This window comes from Camelina sativa, chromosome 14 (genome assembly GCF_000633955.1).
Source record: "Camelina sativa cultivar DH55 chromosome 14, Cs, whole genome shotgun sequence".
In the NCBI taxonomy this organism is placed as follows: domain Eukaryota; kingdom Viridiplantae; phylum Streptophyta; class Magnoliopsida; order Brassicales; family Brassicaceae; genus Camelina; species Camelina sativa.
In genome coordinates this window covers 26,532,084-26,551,056 of record NC_025698.1, presented here as the reverse complement: position 1 = coordinate 26,551,056, position 18,973 = coordinate 26,532,084, and the positions used below count along the sequence as shown (strand labels likewise).

The window sequence follows — 18,973 nt, the reverse complement described above, 5'->3', positions numbered from 1 at the left end:
TAAATATTTTATTTTGTTAGAAATACATAAATCTTTTGATTTTGTTAAAAATCTTTGAGATGATTTTTTTAGTTAGATTTTTAGAAATTTAAATCTAATGATTTTAGGTAGGATTTTTAACAAATACGTTCTAATCCATATCACCCCTAATGATTTAATTTGAGTTTTTATGAGATTTTAAGGGGATGTATTCGATTTAATATTACAAGTGATTTGAATTTCCATGAGATTTTAAATGATTTTAAAGATTTTAGGTAAGTTAATATGACTTATTGTAAAATTCTTTCAAATCCTACCTAAGCCATGAGATTTGGATTTATGTATGTCTAACTAAAGAAATCTTCTGAAACAAGATTTTAAGGTAGATTTTAAAATCATTAGGTCAATAACCGTGGATTTCAGGAAACTTTTTAAAATCCATGATTGAATAACATAAGATTTGTAAATTTTACACAAATCATTTAAAATGTCAAATTTAATACACCCCACTAAATGATTTTGAAGATTTCAAAGAAGTTGATATGATTTATTGTAAAATTATTTCAAATCCGACCTAAAACCATGAAATTTGGATTTTTTAAATATTTCTAACTAAAGAAATCCTCCATAATCCCTAAAAATTATTAAAATACAAATACATGAACTGTTTTGACTTTTGAATAACAGTATTGTAACGCCCCGACCGCCACCTCTTAGCGCGCCCCATGTCCACTCCCATTCCATGTGCCCACCTTCCTTAATGGGCCTCACATCCTCTCACTATGCCCGTGAGCCCATCCATATCCGACGGTCGGTTTGCTACGTCCGGGAGGCTTTAAAGATTTTTTACCGTCCCTACAAATCACCAAATGATATTTTCCTGTGTTTTGTCCTCTCTCGCACAGTTCCGACAATTACTTCCCGGAAGGTAACCCATCCTAAGACTACTCCAGCTCAAGCATGCTTAACTCTGGAGTTCTCTCAGGACTCTTTACCGAAAAGATAAGTGCACTTTGGTAACATAGGTAGCCAAATCAATTCTATTAAACCTCTCCGCATGTCCCTGAAACCGGAGTGTCACAATTTACCCATATTAACAGATCGCAACGTCCTCGTTGCGCACCAAGACCATCACCCCGATGGTGTGAGCCCACTCGAGTCAACACTCTTCTGGGTTCGACTCTGATACCACTTGTAACGTCCCGACCACCACCTCTTAACGCGTCCCATGTCCACTCTCAGTCCATGGGCTCACCTTCTTTAATTAGCCTCACGTCCTCTCAGTAGGCATGTGAGCCCATCCATATCCGACAGCCGGTTTGCTACATCCGGGAGGTTTTAAAGACGTTTTTACCATTCCTACAAATCATCACATGATTTGTCCTTGTGTTTTGTCCACACTCGTACAGTTCCGACAATCACTTTCCGGAAGGTCACCCATCCTGAGACTACTCCCGCTTAAGCACACTTAATTCTGGAGTTCTCTCAGGACCCTTGACCGAAAAGATAAGTGCACTTTTGTGACATAGGTGGCCAAAAATCAATTCTTTGAAACTTCTCCACAAACCGGAGTGTCATAATTCACCCCCACTAATAGATCGCAACCGGGTTTTTCTGTGGTCATAAACATAGTGATTGCTATATTAGCATTCCCACCAAAGGTGATCATACTAGTTCCTTTACCAGAGAAGCAGTAAAAGATGAAACCTGGGTAATCCCCTCCCATCTGAGTGACGAGCGATAAAGGTCCCCAGTCTAGACAAACAATGCCCGAAGAACTCTGTCTTTTAATCCCTGAGCTATTGTGGCTACAACAAATAATGGTTTGAGGCATCACAAAGGGTTCCCCTGAAGTTGAATGGATCGTGACTGTCTCGGTTGCTAAGGTTCCCTTGGTATAGCTTCCGTCTGCGTAGACAAGATCGTAAGGGCAAGAGTGGTCATGGGTGTTGCATCTTTTCTCTTTGAAGGTTGAGGATTTCGAAGGGTCGAATATGGGAGCGTATTGGTCGTAACAGTTAGTACAAGGCAAACATTGTGTCCATGTTCAATTCCTACACCATGTTTAATACTGTGCGAATCTATACATTAAGTTTAATAAAATTCAAATTCACAGCCCCAACTCATAAAACAATGTTAAAACATACATAAGCCGTAACGGTGTTAAGAGACCATCAACGGTTGCTTACGTGGACGCCACATATAAAACGTCGTCATTTTGAGAAACAAAAGAAAGAGTTTTTTAGTTAAAACGACGTTGTTTTCTTTCTTCTTTTTCTTTTCTTCCTCCTTTTTTCTTCCCCCTTTTTCCCCTCGCTGTTTCTCTCCTCTAGAGCTCCACGTAAACAGCCGTTGACGATCTCTTAACACCGTTACGGCTTATATATGTTTTAGCATCGTTTTACGAGTTGGGACAGTGAATTTCAATTTTATTAAACTTAATATATGGATTCACACAGTATAAAACATGGTGTAGGAATTGAACATACACACTTAGCTGGGATATGAAATTACTGATTTTTCCCTTATTTGTAAACCCAAAATGACATATAGTTTCGTTGTAATTGTAAAATCTAAACCCTAACTATTTTATTTGTAAACCCATACCGACGTATAATTTCGTTTTAATTGTAAAATCGAAACTCTAATCACCTTATTTGTAAACCCAAACTGACACATAATTTTGTTCTAATTGTAAAATCTAACCCCTAACTATTTTATTTGTAAACCCAAACTGACACATAATTTTGTTCTAATTGTAAAATCTAACCCCTAACTATTTTATTTGTAAACCCAAACTGACACATAATTTTGTTCTAATTGTAAAATCTAACCCCTAACTATTTTATTTGTAAACCCAAACTGACACATAATTTTGTTCTAATTGTAAAATCTAACCCCTAACTATTTTATTTGTAAACCCAAACTGACACATAATTTTGTTCTAATTGTAAAATCTAACCCCTAACTATTTTATTTGTAAACCCAAACTGACACATAATTTTGTTCTAATTGTAAAATCTAAACCAAACCAATATTTAACTTTTTGTAATTAAAAGTATACAGAATTTGTTTCCATTAGTTTTGCTTTTTAATTTAATTTTGATTTATTTTTTTAAATGAAATAATGTATAGAAGACTCTGATTGGTTAAAAAGGACGAGGTGAACAAAAAGGGGTAAACGAACCTAAGTATTTTTCCAAAATAAATCTATACTATATATATATATATATATATATATATATTCCCATAAACCCTAAAGTAAGAGCATTTCACCAGTATAAATGATATAATATATTGTGCAAATATAATATTACTATATTTAATTAAACTTAAGTACATCACTACCAAATAATATCTCTATTGATGAGATATCTATTGAGTAATTCATCAATATAATACTCATATCTTATATAATAAAGTATGGTTCTCTTTTGACAAACTCTAAGAAATTGCCATGTGACACTCTCTTATTACACTTATTTATAATATTTTAGTATATTTTTTCAATTGATGTTATATGATATACATTATATTATTTATTACGACATGTGTCATTTTTTCTTTACTATTTTAGTATATTTTTTTCAATTGATTTTATATGATATACATTATATTATTTATTAAGACGGGATTGGTGGCAATATAAATGGCAGAGCTACTATCTAAGAAAAGAACTAGAGCAGAAGAGATACCAATCCGTAAGTCAGAAAGCAAAGTTGGGAGCCACATCATCTCACATGAAGAAAGAGTGAGAGCTCTGTATTCTGCTTCAGCTGATGAACGAGAAATAGTTAGTTGTTTCTTGGACAGCCAAGAGATGAGAAAAGATCCCAGAAACATAGTAAAACAAGTAGTGGATCTTCTACTGTCAGGACAAGAGGCATAATCTGAATCAGCAAAACCTTTGTGAATAATGTCCGGGTCTGCAAAATAGAAAAGACCTTTTCCTATAGTGCCTTTAACATATTGCAGAACCTGATAAACTGCAGTGAGATGAGATGTGCGAGGAGCAGAAGAGAACTGGCACAACTTGTTCAAAGCAAAAGTAATGTCCGGGTCTGCAAAATAGAAAAGACCTTTTCCTATAGTGCCTTTAACATATTGCAGAACCTGATAAACTGCGGTGAGATGAGATGTGCGAGGAGCAGAAGAGAACTGGCACAACTTGTTCAAAGCAAAAGTAATGTCAGGGCGAGTAATTGTTAAATACATTAACCTGCCAACAAGACTGCAATACATTTCCTTAGCCGCCAGTAGATCACTAGAGGTTTTGGATAACTGCGAATTTGGAACCATAGGCGTGTTTGCATTCTTGCAGGCCAACATACCAGAAGATGTGAGAAGCTCAAGAGTTACTTCCGCTGACAGATAGAGATCCCAGAAGAATTATGAGCAATCTCCAAACCCAAAAAATACTTCAGAGGACCTAGTTCACGAAGTTTAAAACTCTGTTTTAAAGCTGCAGTCAATTCATTAGCACTGGATTCTGAAGTACTAGCGATGACAATATCGTCAACGTAGACTAGGACAACAATAAAATCTCTCTAATGACTTGGAGTAAACAATGCATGATCACCATGACATTTTGTGAATCCCAAATGCAGGAGCGAGTTTTAGAACTTGAGGAACCATTGTCTGGATGCCTGTTTCATACCATAAATGGATTTCTTCAAGCGACAAACTGCATTTTTAGGCAAAATGCCCCTTTTAATCTCTGCATAACCCTTTGGTAACCGCATATATCTATATATCTTCCTCCAAATCGCCATTCAACAAAGCATTTGAGATGTCAAGTTGGTGGAGAAACCACATCTTTGAAGCAGAGATATTAAGTAGCATCTTCACAGTGACCATCTTCGCATTTGGAGAGAACGTCTCATTATAATCCAGACCCTCCTTTTGAGTATAACCTTTGGCAACTAAAAGCGCCTTGTAGCGTTCAAGAGTTCCATCTGCATTAAATTTCAAGGTGAAAACCCACTTACATCCGATTACTTTCTTACCAGGTGGTAGAGTAGTAACATCCCAAGTGTTTGTCCGCTCCATTGCTCCTATCTCTTTATCAACTGCATCACACCACTCTTTGGATTTCTTTGCCTCATTATAGGACTGAGGGATTGGAATCTTGGTAATGTTATTAATGTATAACATATAGGATGGTGAGAGTTTTGAATAAGAGAGAAAAGAAGAAATAGGATGAGCAACACCATTGTTAAGAGAGTAACAATGATAGTCATTTAGGTGAGCAGGAGGTTTCCGAACTCTATGAATAGAAATTTGTGTTGATGGAGAAATTTGTGATAGAGATGAAGAAAGAGGAAAAGGGATATCATTACCTGGAGACAAAGAATCCATCAGTGTGAAGTTGTTGTTATGAACGACTTGTTCTGGAGGATCTTGAAGGGGAAAATGTGCTCATGGAACTCAACATGTCTTGATATATAGACAACATTACTTTCCAAATCCATAACCTTTTACCCTTTAAAACCAACCAGATAACCCAAGAAGATGCAGGCTCGTGAACGAGGCTGAAACTTATGACGTTGTTTGGGAGAAGTAGATGCATAACAGAGGCAACCGAAAGTTCTTATGCGAGAGTAGTCTGGTGGCTTGTTGGTGAAAAGTTCATAAGGTGTTTTGTTGGAGAGCAACGGAGAAGGAGTCCGGTTGATTAAGAAGAAGGAAGTACTGAGGAAACAATCTCCCCAATAAGATCGAGGAACTTGAGACTAGAAACGTAAAGCACGCGCAACATTGAGAATATGTTGGTGCTTAAGTTCGATGACAGAGTTTTGCTCAGGTGTCTCAGGACACAAGTGGTAAGATAAGATGCCTTGCGACTGATATAACTCATGAAATTGCAGTTCCTTAGCATTATCTGATCGGACTGATTTCACTTTGGTCATGTTGTATTGAGTTTCAACCTGTTTGATGAAAGCTGGAAATATTAAGAGAACATCACTTTTGTTCTTGAGTAAGTAAAACCAAGTAGCTCTGGAGTGATCAACTATTGTCAAAAAAAGTATTTATATCCTTCCACTGTTTCCACAGAAAAAGGACCCCAAATATCTATATGTAACAACTCAAAAGTTGCATTACAAATATTATTCTCCGAGGGAAAAGAAAGTTTCTTCTGCTTAGCCAAGTGACAAATATGACAATATGCAGGCTTCTTATTCTTGTGTCCTATAGTTCCCAAAACTTCAGAAAGAACATCCAATCTTGAATAAGATGCATGACCAAGTCTCTTGTGCTAGGTACCAACATCCACCACTGCATTGATTGAAATAGATGGAGAAGTATCGAACACATATAGCTTTCCAATNAAAAAACGTGTAAGTGGTTCCTGAGTCTATCACCATGTTCCCTTCCAAGGCATGAAACGGTGTCCCCAATGTCTCAATGCGGGTGCCCCCAACGCTGACCGCGTCTAGGTTTAGGTAATAGAAACCGGGTTTTGCTGTTGTCATAAACATAGTGGTTGATACAACCCCATCTCCTGCTATATTAGCATTCCCACCAAAGTTGATCTTACTAGTTCCTTTACCAGAGAAGCAGTAAGAGACGAAACCTGGGTACTCCCCTCCCATCTGAGTGACGAGCGATAAAGGTCCCCAGTCTAGACAAACAATGCCCGAAGAACTCTGTCTTTTAATCCCTGAGCTATTGTGGCTACAACAAATAATGGTTTGAGGCATCACAAAGGGTTCCCCTGAAGTTGAATGGATCGTGACTGTCTCGGTTGCTAAGGTTCCCTTGGTATAGCTTCCGTCTGCGTAGACAAGATCGTAAGGGCAAGAGTGGTCATGGGTGTTGCATCTTTTCTCTTTGAAGGTTGAGGATTTCGAAGGGTCGAATATGGGAGCGTATTGGTCGTAACAGTTAGTACAAGGCAAACATTGTGTCCATGTTCAATTCCTACACCATGTTTAATACTGTGCGAATCTATACATTAAGTTTAATAAAATTCAAATTCACAGCCCCAACTCATAAAACAATGTTAAAACATACATAAGCCGTAACGGTGTTAAGAGACCATCAACGGTTGCTTACGTGGACGCCACATATAAAACGTCGTCATTTTGAGAAACAAAAGAAAGAGTTTTTTAGTTAAAACGACGTTGTTTTCTTTCTTCTTTTTCTTTTCTTCCTCCTTTTTTCTTCCCCCTTTTTCCCCTCGCTGTTTCTCTCCTCTAGAGCTCCACGTAAACAGCCGTTGACGATCTCTTAACACCGTTACGGCTTATATATGTTTTAGCATCGTTTTACGAGTTGGGACAGTGAATTTCAATTTTATTAAACTTAATATATGGATTCACACAGTATAAAACATGGTGTAGGAATTGAACATACACACTTAGCTGGGATATGAAATTACTGATTTTTCCCTTATTTGTAAACCCAAAATGACATATAGTTTCGTTGTAATTGTAAAATCTAAACCCTAACTATTTTATTTGTAAACCCATACCGACGTATAATTTCGTTTTAATTGTAAAATCGAAACTCTAATCACCTTATTTGTAAACCCAAACTGACACATAATTTTGTTCTAATTGTAAAATCTAAACCAAACCAATATTTAACTTTTTGTAATTAAAAGTATACAGAATTTGTTTCCATTAGTTTTGCTTTTTAATTTAATTTTGATTTATTTTTTTAAATGAAATAATGTATAGAAGACTCTGATTGGTTAAAAAGGACGAGGTGAACAAAAAGGGGTAAACGAACCTAAGTATTTTTCCAAAATAAATCTATACTATATATATATATATATATATATATATATTCCCATAAACCCTAAAGTAAGAGCATTTCACCAGTATAAATGATATAATATATTGTGCAAATATAATATTACTATATTTAATTAAACTTAAGTACATCACTACCAAATAATATCTCTATTGATGAGATATCTATTGAGTAATTCATCAATATAATACTCATATCTTATATAATAAAGTATGGTTCTCTTTTGACAAACTCTAAGAAATTGCCATGTGACACTCTCTTATTACACTTATTTATAATATTTTAGTATATTTTTTCAATTGATGTTATATGATATACATTATATTATTTATTACGACATGTGTCATTTTTTCTTTACTATTTTAGTATATTTTTTTCAATTGATTTTATATGATATACATTATATTATTTATTAAGACGGGATTGGTGGCAATATAAATGGCAGAGCTACTATCTAAGAAAAGAACTAGAGCAGAAGAGATACCAATCCGTAAGTCAGAAAGCAAAGTTGGGAGCCACATCATCTCACATGAAGAAAGAGTGAGAGCTCTGTATTCTGCTTCAGCTGATGAACGAGAAATAGTTAGTTGTTTCTTGGACAGCCAAGAGATGAGAAAAGATCCCAGAAACATAGTAAAACAAGTAGTGGATCTTCTACTGTCAGGACAAGAGGCATAATCTGAATCAGCAAAACCTTTGTGAATAATGTCCGGGTCTGCAAAATAGAAAAGACCTTTTCCTATAGTGCCTTTAACATATTGCAGAACCTGATAAACTGCAGTGAGATGAGATGTGCGAGGAGCAGAAGAGAACTGGCACAACTTGTTCAAAGCAAAAGTAATGTCCGGGTCTGCAAAATAGAAAAGACCTTTTCCTATAGTGCCTTTAACATATTGCAGAACCTGATAAACTGCGGTGAGATGAGATGTGCGAGGAGCAGAAGAGAACTGGCACAACTTGTTCAAAGCAAAAGTAATGTCAGGGCGAGTAATTGTTAAATACATTAACCTGCCAACAAGACTGCAATACATTTCCTTAGCCGCCAGTAGATCACTAGAGGTTTTGGATAACTGCGAATTTGGAACCATAGGCGTGTTTGCATTCTTGCAGGCCAACATACCAGAAGATGTGAGAAGCTCAAGAGTTACTTCCGCTGACAGATAGAGATCCCAGAAGAATTATGAGCAATCTCCAAACCCAAAAAATACTTCAGAGGACCTAGTTCACGAAGTTTAAAACTCTGTTTTAAAGCTGCAGTCAATTCATTAGCACTGGATTCTGAAGTACTAGCGATGACAATATCGTCAACGTAGACTAGGACAACAATAAAATCTCTCTAATGACTTGGAGTAAACAATGCATGATCACCATGACATTTTGTGAATCCCAAATGCAGGAGCGAGTTTTAGAACTTGAGGAACCATTGTCTGGATGCCTGTTTCATACCATAAATGGATTTCTTCAAGCGACAAACTGCATTTTTAGGCAAAATGCCCCTTTTAATCTCTGCATAACCCTTTGGTAACCGCATATATCTATATATCTTCCTCCAAATCGCCATTCAACAAAGCATTTGAGATGTCAAGTTGGTGGAGAAACCACATCTTTGAAGCAGAGATATTAAGTAGCATCTTCACAGTGACCATCTTCGCATTTGGAGAGAACGTCTCATTATAATCCAGACCCTCCTTTTGAGTATAACCTTTGGCAACTAAAAGCGCCTTGTAGCGTTCAAGAGTTCCATCTGCATTAAATTTCAAGGTGAAAACCCACTTACATCCGATTACTTTCTTACCAGGTGGTAGAGTAGTAACATCCCAAGTGTTTGTCCGCTCCATTGCTCCTATCTCTTTATCAACTGCATCACACCACTCTTTGGATTTCTTTGCCTCATTATAGGACTGAGGGATTGGAATCTTGGTAATGTTATTAATGTATAACATATAGGATGGTGAGAGTTTTGAATAAGAGAGAAAAGAAGAAATAGGATGAGCAACACCATTGTTAAGAGAGTAACAATGATAGTCATTTAGGTGAGCAGGAGGTTTCCGAACTCTATGAATAGAAATTTGTGTTGATGGAGAAATTTGTGATAGAGATGAAGAAAGAGGAAAAGGGATATCATTACCTGGAGACAAAGAATCCATCAGTGTGAAGTTGTTGTTATGAACGACTTGTTCTGGAGGATCTTGAAGGGGAAAATGTGCTCATGGAACTCAACATGTCTTGATATATAGACAACATTACTTTCCAAATCCATAACCTTTTACCCTTTAAAACCAACCAGATAACCCAAGAAGATGCAGGCTCGTGAACGAGGCTGAAACTTATGACGTTGTTTGGGAGAAGTAGATGCATAACAGAGGCAACCGAAAGTTCTTATGCGAGAGTAGTCTGGTGGCTTGTTGGTGAAAAGTTCATAAGGTGTTTTGTTGGAGAGCAACGGAGAAGGAGTCCGGTTGATTAAGAAGAAGGAAGTACTGAGGAAACAATCTCCCCAATAAGATCGAGGAACTTGAGACTAGAAACGTAAAGCACGCGCAACATTGAGAATATGTTGGTGCTTAAGTTCGATGACAGAGTTTTGCTCAGGTGTCTCAGGACACAAGTGGTAAGATAAGATGCCTTGCGACTGATATAACTCATGAAATTGCAGTTCCTTAGCATTATCTGATCGGACTGATTTCACTTTGGTCATGTTGTATTGAGTTTCAACCTGTTTGATGAAAGCTGGAAATATTAAGAGAACATCACTTTTGTTCTTGAGTAAGTAAAACCAAGTAGCTCTGGAGTGATCAACTATTGTCAAAAAAAGTATTTATATCCTTCCACTGTTTCCACAGAAAAAGGACCCCAAATATCTATATGTAACAACTCAAAAGTTGCATTACAAATATTATTCTCCGAGGGAAAAGAAAGTTTCTTCTGCTTAGCCAAGTGACAAATATGACAATATGCAGGCTTCTTATTCTTGTGTCCTATAGTTCCCAAAACTTCAGAAAGAACATCCAATCTTGAATAAGATGCATGACCAAGTCTCTTGTGCTAGGTACCAACATCCACCACTGCATTGATTGAAATAGATGGAGAAGTATCGAACACATATAGCTTTCCAATCCGTCGACCTTTACCAATCGTCACCCCCTTAATAGGATCCTATATTTCCAACAAGAAGTATCAAAAGTCACATTGGAGCCAATGTCATTGGTCAAAGAACTGATACTAAAAGTGGAACTCAGGGATAAACAGAACATTCTGGAGTAGTAAATTCTTGTTCAAACGAACCATTCCCACTCCACTGATGATCACACGAGGACCAGTTGGCAAATTCACAAAAATATCCACAGAGTTTTCTAGGGAAACAAAACTGTTTTTGTCATGAGACACATGGTGAGTTGCACTAGAGTCAATCACCCATGTGTCAGTGGAGAGTATGTGTTTTTAAGCTGCTAGTAGACCAATAAAAGCATATGTGTTGGGAGAAAATAAGATACCCGGATGATCAAGGGGAGTCTGAGATGTGCTTGCTTTGATTTGAGCTAGAACTGATGAAGAAGATGGTAACTGAGAGCTGAAAAGAGCTATGAGATTCTGCAACTGGTACGGAGAGAGCTTGCCAATCAAACCATCGATGTTGTTTGAGGACTTTTCTGGTGTAGGAGATAAAGAAACCTGAGCTGTGATAACAGGTTGTTTCTGAAACTTCTCACTAGGCTTGCCTTTTGGAGTAAAACCAGGTGGAAATCCATTTTTTCTGTAACACCTCTCAGCAATATGACCAACTCTGTTGCAGAAAGAACAATCGGTCTACCTTTGTTCGGACTATTTTGCACATACATAACAGTGGGAGAGGCAGGAGCAAAGGTCTGAGAAGCCTGAAAAGCAGAAAGAGGAGTAGGAGCAACAATCTGAGAAACCTTGGAACCCGAAAGGGGGAAAATCGGCAATAGTGATGGGATTAAGAAGATTTTCACAGAGTGGGAATCAAAATGCTGGGCTTACGATATGAGGCTGGCTAATATCGCGATTAACACGTATTTAAAAGTGAATATGCATGAAGAAGCAGAGAAGATTCTTGATGGTGCCATGAAAAAGTCTAAAGGACCTTTCTCCAAATCGAGACAGCTTCTAATGATCCACCTGTTGGAGAACGGTAAAACGGATTTGGCTATGAAGCATTTGGAAGCAGCGGTTTCTGATTCGCCAAAGAACAAAGACGAGTGGAGCTGGTCAGCTTGTTTTATTTTCACTTTGAGAAAGCTAAAGATGTTCAAGGAGCACAAGAATTCTGCAGGATTTTGTCGAAGTTGAGACCTCTTGACTCTGAAACTGCGACCTTTCTTATAAAGACTTATGCAGCAGCAGAGAAAACTTGTCCTGATATGCGAGAGAGATTGTCTCAACGCCAGATCGAAGTAAGCAAGGAGATCCAAGACTTGCTTGAAACAGTTTGTTCTTGAATTAACTAACATGTAGTAATTTGGTAATAATTGTTGTTATTTGAATTCAATCGGGATTCGAGAAAATTTTGCTTTTAGGGTTCTTAGATCCCAAATCGATTTGGGGAGAAAATAAAAGGGCAACAGTGTCTTTTTATGACTAATTTAATCACGTGGAGTTATTTATTGACCCTGATTAACAATTCCTTCACTATTTTTAACAACTGTTAAGTCGTAAATATGGATCTAGCATTATAAATAAAATGATGGTTTTTTCAGATAACGGAAATTAAACCAAGTATGTTTTTATCCAATTTAATAACTACAAGTATTAAACGTCCAAAAAAAAATTAGATGACGTATTTTTCAGGATTTTTCCCTTTAAACCTTAAAACTAACTTTCATTTTTGTACCGCCATAAAAATAACAGAATAATAATATTCGTTAACGCGAAATAGTTAAACTATGTTAGTTTAATTTAAATTTTAATTAGCTTTAGTTTTTATATATATAAAAAAAAAGATAAAAAAAAATTTGTGTTCATTTTCATTGTAGACAATTTTTACGATGTTACTCACATTATTAATCCTTTTAATAAATGCATCTCAACTACATTCTGATTCAAATCGATTGCCTTCTCATGGAAACCAATGAGGCTTCTAAATATATTGTCGTCTTCAATTTTACATTTTTCGAATGTTTTAACTTTACCTCTAATTCTTCATTTTTTTTCGTTTTGATGTATTTTTATTTTTTTTTTATCAATCATCATAAATAATTAAATTAATTAAATAAGTATTTAAAGCAAACCAACATAGTTTAACTATTTCACGTTAACAGATATTACTGTTCCATCATCTTTCGTGGCAGTACAAACAGGAAAGTTAGTTTTAAGGTTTAAAGTGTTAGTGAAATCATTTTAAAGGTTTATATTGTTAGTGAAAATATCTCAAGGTTTAAAGTGCTACTCAATGACACTTTGATGGTTTAAAATGTGATTTTCCCAATACTAATTAGTTCAATTACCAAAAGTGAAAGTTCGTCTTTACATAATAATACTTCTTTCAATTATCTTTAAATACATAATACATGATAAAATGAAAAATTCGGATTTTAAAAATGGAAAATTGAAGTTTCTTACACAATTTTAAACTAACATCCAATATGTATAACTATTATTACTTCATTCATGTAATAAAAATATGCATATATTTATGTAACAATTTGTTTCTGTTTAATTGTATATGTTTGCATATTTTTGTGCAGAGCTAATTTGGAAGAAGAAAACTGTATATATATATAAATTGCACAATTTGACAAAAAAAGAATGCATACCACAGTTTTTTTCACCCTCAACCACTACACAATCTCTTGACACAAGAAGAGAACTATTAAATCCATTTGGACATTGAGATTATTGGTAGTGGCGACCGTTACACAATCTCTTGATACAAGAAGAGAACTACTAAATCCATTTGGACAATGAGATTATGGGTAGTGGCGAGTTAAGTGACCAAGTTTCATTTTTATCTATATATAAAACATAACTTTTGTAAAAAGATTAAATAATTATACGTCAGTGAAAAGTGACTTTAGTATGAAAGTGTACGTATAGTTAGAAAACAAAAATAATTCGTAGACACACTATAAGGTTTTATTTGCATAAACTACAAAATAAATCGTACACACTATAAGGTCAGCTGAAAGATATCTGATCTGGTAATTTACTTTTGACACACAGGCTTCTTTACGAAAGTAATTCATCATTGTCAATTTCATCAGCTGATGACGACTGAACCTAGTGTAGTTCAAAAGAAATGTCCTTGCAATTTGTAACCCGCAGTGCTATTACATACAAGCATCATACCAAGACTAAAAGGGTTTCAACATCATACCCGTACTAAAGCAGGTCGAAAGGATATCAAAAGTATCATACTACTATCAAAACACTAGTTAAATGGTTTTGATACAATTGCAACTACTCGAGTTTTGATAAACACTGTCTACAATTGCAACTACTCGAGTTTAACAGAAGTAATGTTTTGGACTTTGAAATAATTAATAATCAACCCCTCCTCTGGACAATCTATCATTCCAATGCAGATTGATCACGTAACTTTGAAATGTCTTCAAAATCCCCATCAAGTGGCATTCAATAGTTTTCTCGATAGAAAGGATCGATCTTTGTGTGAAACTATTCTTCTCGCTTACTGAAAATTGAAAAGATAAATGATCAGCTCATAATTACTCATGAAACTTTTGATACTTGGAATGGACAACAAAATCAGATCAATACTCAACATCAGTCTAGAAAGCAAACATACATATTGCCAAACCATAAGTCATATTGCACAGATCCTAAGATCAATGAACCTTCCTTTTTAATTTATTAGAAACAAACCAAACACCAACCAGAAAACTCAATTGCATAACTTGCAACTCCTCTATGTCTATATTACCGAAGCCACAATAACTCAAAAACATCCAAGTCAAATTTTGTCCACCTCTATTGGGAAAGTAAAATCTTCATCTCTTATGCTTATAAATAACTATTTTACAGGTTGAGGCTCGACTTGTTATTCTAGTAGTTATTTGAATGATCAAGGAAGACTAAATGCAAAGGTAAGATTCAGATTTAGCTATAACATCCAACAACAAAAAAAGACCCAAAAACTATATAGAGAAAACAATAGTGACGACTGTCAAAGAGAAAGAGATGTAACTAACATGAAGATATGCAGAGAGAGATGATTCCATATGGACACAGAAATTTTAGATCGGAGGGCAGACAATTGTGCTGCATCAGTAAATGTTCAGTTTAGTTGAGGAGCATACATACTGCTTCTATTAGGAAGCTTTACCTGGTCATAAAGATGGCGGTTGGATTGCCCGGAGATGGAGGAGTTTTATCCAGCAGTGAAGCATGTGGACCAGATTTTAAAACATCATCAGGGTCACTTGCAGAATATACTTCAACCTCTTCAAGACCAAGTTGCCGCTTGATCAAGTCCATGTTACTCTGAAGGACTTCAATCTCTCCAAAAGGCAACCTCAAATTTAGGGCCTGAGCGCCAAGAGATTTAGCCTTGTCCTTCTTGAACTTAAGGAAAGACATGCACTGTTCATGTTCAAATGTTTCTGCTGGTCGCTCCTTCTGTAATATCTCCTTTAGTTCTGCAAGTATCTCTTCATCAGGGGCAAAACGACAGGTTTGTTGGTTAAATTTTCTTTGCATGATATTGAGGCAGTGAGCTCTCCATCCATCAAATTGCTCGTTGACATATACTAGGCCTTTTAAATTCCTCTCTGGCACTGCTGTTACTTGAGCACCTTTCTTAGCAGCCCTCCTGGAACCCAAGAGCTGTTTTTGTAGAAGCTTTCTCATTAAGACTATAGAATCTTGCAAATATTTGTTAGCACTCTTGAGAACCAAATCTGGCTCATTTGATGTAGGCCAGCCAGCTGTCACCACACAACCTTCCTTCTTCAAAAGTTTCCTCCATACATATTCTGCAAACTGGGGACAGATTGGTTCAATGAGGCGTGTTTGCACATCCATGAAGTTCAATATCAAGTCATGGTTCATATTTCCGTCACTGCCACAGGAAATCCTATACTCATCTCGAGCAGCTTGCAAGTCGTAAAACCCATTTTTAAGTGCCTCCCTAAACAAACAATCTTTGTAAGCTTTTTCAGACAACCTGATAGCAATGTTTATGTCATTTTCAAACACTTTATCAGCATATGTAGATGGAGGCCCCGTTCTCAAAGAAGATTCAGCAGCCAGAATATCTTCTTCCATCCATTTGAGTTGTTTCGTCAGCTTCAAAATTGCAGCATTTGCAGTTTCAAATACAAAATTTGCATCGTCAACGCCATCACCAGCATCAGCCAAAGAAAACCTTGTAGCACTGGCAGAGAATTCTTGGATAGCCTGGCGCAGGGTTCTGAAATTTCCAGTTGACTTTGACATTTTCTCAGAGTTGAGCATAATGTGACCATTACATCTGATGGCACGTGGCCAGTTACGACTCTCCATTAGTGCAGTGTGGTTGTAGATGAAAAATGTCAAATGATTCTGAATAAGATCCTTTCCTGAAACTCGAAGATCTAGCGGGTACCAATAGTCAAACTCCTGCTTCATCTTACTTAAAACAGCTGAAGGAATATCAGTTGATTTTGGGTACGGACCATCACAGAAGAGATGCTCCCAAACTTCATCATTCATCTGCTGAGGACGGATCAAAGACTTGTTGCCTTTATACATATCTCCATCGTGAAAGATATGAGCAACTGTATAATAGGCCATATAAAGAGATGAATCAGATAAGGATTCCACAAGGAACTGCTCATCCCAGGGAATACGAGTTCCCAGACCAAATGACCGTGAGCAAGCCCACTGATTGAGCCAGCTCAAAGTGTGCTCGAAGCCATGCCTTGTTTCTTCAGAGTAGAGTCATTCTTGATATGCATCCCTCAGCCATTTTCCTCCATTCTGATTCGCCGTACGTTATGTGCCACTGATCTGTAAGAGCCACAACACATTCATCACCCGATCTTGACATCACTGGCTTCTCGGGTTCACTGTATACGATAGCCTCGCCACACTCTATGAGCTTTGTCTTGATAATGGGCTTGATTTCTTGAACTTTCCTACCAGCAAACTCTCCAATAAGCATTGTTCCTTCGGTGAATCCTTTTAGGTAAGTCAACCTCTTCGCTTCTGCAAGCTTGTCCTTATCATTTGGACTCTGAATTTTCAGATCCATGCAGACCTTCTCGGCAGCCTTATCCCCAAATTCTGGGATATTGATAACGGGTACGATATCAGAGGGTACCCACTCGTCTTTCACGCCATGTAGTCATCAGGGGCATCACTAGGAACGCTGGTGACAATACCAATACCTTTGTTGGTCAGAATCGTTAACATGGGGAGAGCATAGATGATCTCGTTCACTGACAGAGGAGACTTCAAAGGGAGTCCAATCAGGTCATACCCGGTCAACTCAACCAAGCAGGAAGGCTTCTGAGGGATCTTTGAGAAGTTCTGGTAGGCAAAGGTTGAGTGCAGATCTCTCAGTAAGGATGAAGACGTCAGTTTCATTGATTTCATAAGCTCCATATTTTTCATCAGGTAGTACCCAAGCGTTTGTTTGTCCATACATGGTCTCAGGCCTCAAAGTAGCTGCAGCTAAAAACACTCTCTTTCCTTCCAAAGGACCCAGTTTTAGAGGAAATGGTTTCACTACTTCCATCTTTATGAGAGTATACTCTTGAGGCTGAACACCTTCACCAGTAGCACGGTCGTGATCAGCACAAGGTTGGCCATCTAAAGGTGAGAAAATTGTGTACCTACGGTCTTTGACAATCTTTCCCATAGATTTCAACTTCCTCATCTGCCACCTCACGAAGGCATCGAAAAAGGGATTAACATCAGTAGTCACGAATGAGCGTCTCCAATCACAGCCCAATCCATATGCCTTGAGATCTTCAACAGCCAAAGGGGGAAAGTAATACAACCATTCATATGGATCTTGAAATCTTGCAATCTCACTGTCAGTAAGACCAAAGCTGCGCATAATCTCCCACTGATAAACCTGTCCACCAGATTTCGCGGCCACCTTGGACTTCTTTCCCTTGAACTGACCCGGTAAAGCTGGTTCATCACTGCTCTCCTCCTGAACTGCAGGAGCTTGGTTGGTATTGTTATCATCAGCAGGGAAGACAGGAGGGTTTCCAAACTGTTGGATCTCACGACAAAGCTTATCCGCGGAAGCCTTGATTGGCATACCAGTACAGTGGAAACCAAAAGGAAGAAGCACGTTGGCACCTCTTAGCCTATGGTAAGCAGAAGCAAAATCAACCTTGGAGAGAGAGAAGGCATGACCAATGTGTAGATAACCATTCATATATGGGAAAGGGAAAGAGGAGAAGAACTTCTCTCCTGGCTTTGGAGGATGCTCACGAGATTAAGCCCTGAAAACCTCCTCATCCTCCCACCACTTTCGAACAGCTTTTTCAATCTCAAGAAGACGATCTCTGCTCGCGAAGCTGTTTTTGTTTTTGGTTTCAGGTGCCATTAAGTGACCGTGCCTGCCCCCAAACAGAATCAAACCAAAAGCAAACCTCAGATGGTCAAAACAAAAGCAAATTTGAGTCCCTTTTTTTTTGTGGAAAAACTATAGAGAAGATATGCGTATCATACCTTAGAGATGAACTTGCAGGAATCACGAATCGATTTGACCGCGAAAGCAATCGGAGATTTGACAGAGACTGAGCCAGCGGAATCTTAGTGGAAGGAGAGAAAGATATACGTCTAGACGCAAGTCATAAAGATTTAGGGTTTTATTCCCTCTTTCAATTTTGGACATTTTCTATTTTAATTACTTTCCAAAAAATTACTCCTAAAAACTTTTTTTCCATTTTTTTTTTTGGAGATTTTATATTTTTCTCTTCAGGGAAAATAGTAGATACCTCTCTAGGATGTTCAAAGAAAAAAATCACGAATAAATAATTTATGAGTTCATCGTAAATACTGTAGGATCCGACTAGGGGAATTCAATACTGAGCGGTGCCTTGAACATCACGAATAGGTCTACGTTCCCGATTTAACAAATTACCAAGATTGTGCCTAATTAGTAATTTCCTCTTCACTTTTCTTACAATTTTGCTCTCATAATTCCTTAATACAAACATTAACATTACTTTTAGGGAAATCACGTTTTAAACATTCAAAGTGTTGTTGGGTAGCACTTTAAACCTCAAAAATTTCATTAACACTATCAACCTTTTAAAAT

The 18,973-nt window shown here is 37.1% G+C and overlaps 1 protein-coding gene and 1 pseudogene across 1 annotated transcript in view; both read right to left on the bottom strand.

The window, feature by feature from the left end:
• The window catches only part of LOC109128734 (aspartic proteinase CDR1-like), a 10,610-nt gene extending 1,785 nt beyond the window's left edge, over positions 1–8,825 (bottom strand). Inside the window, exons 1-2 of the mRNA XM_019235595.1 lie at positions 8,222–8,825; positions 6,254–6,892 (exon numbers count right to left, since the gene is read on the bottom strand). Coding sequence (XP_019091140.1) covers positions 6,254–6,892; positions 8,222–8,825 — 1,243 coding nt within the window. The remainder of the gene's footprint in view (positions 1–6,253; positions 6,893–8,221) is intronic.
• On the bottom strand, positions 15,034–18,263 carry LOC104742547 (annotated as a pseudogene).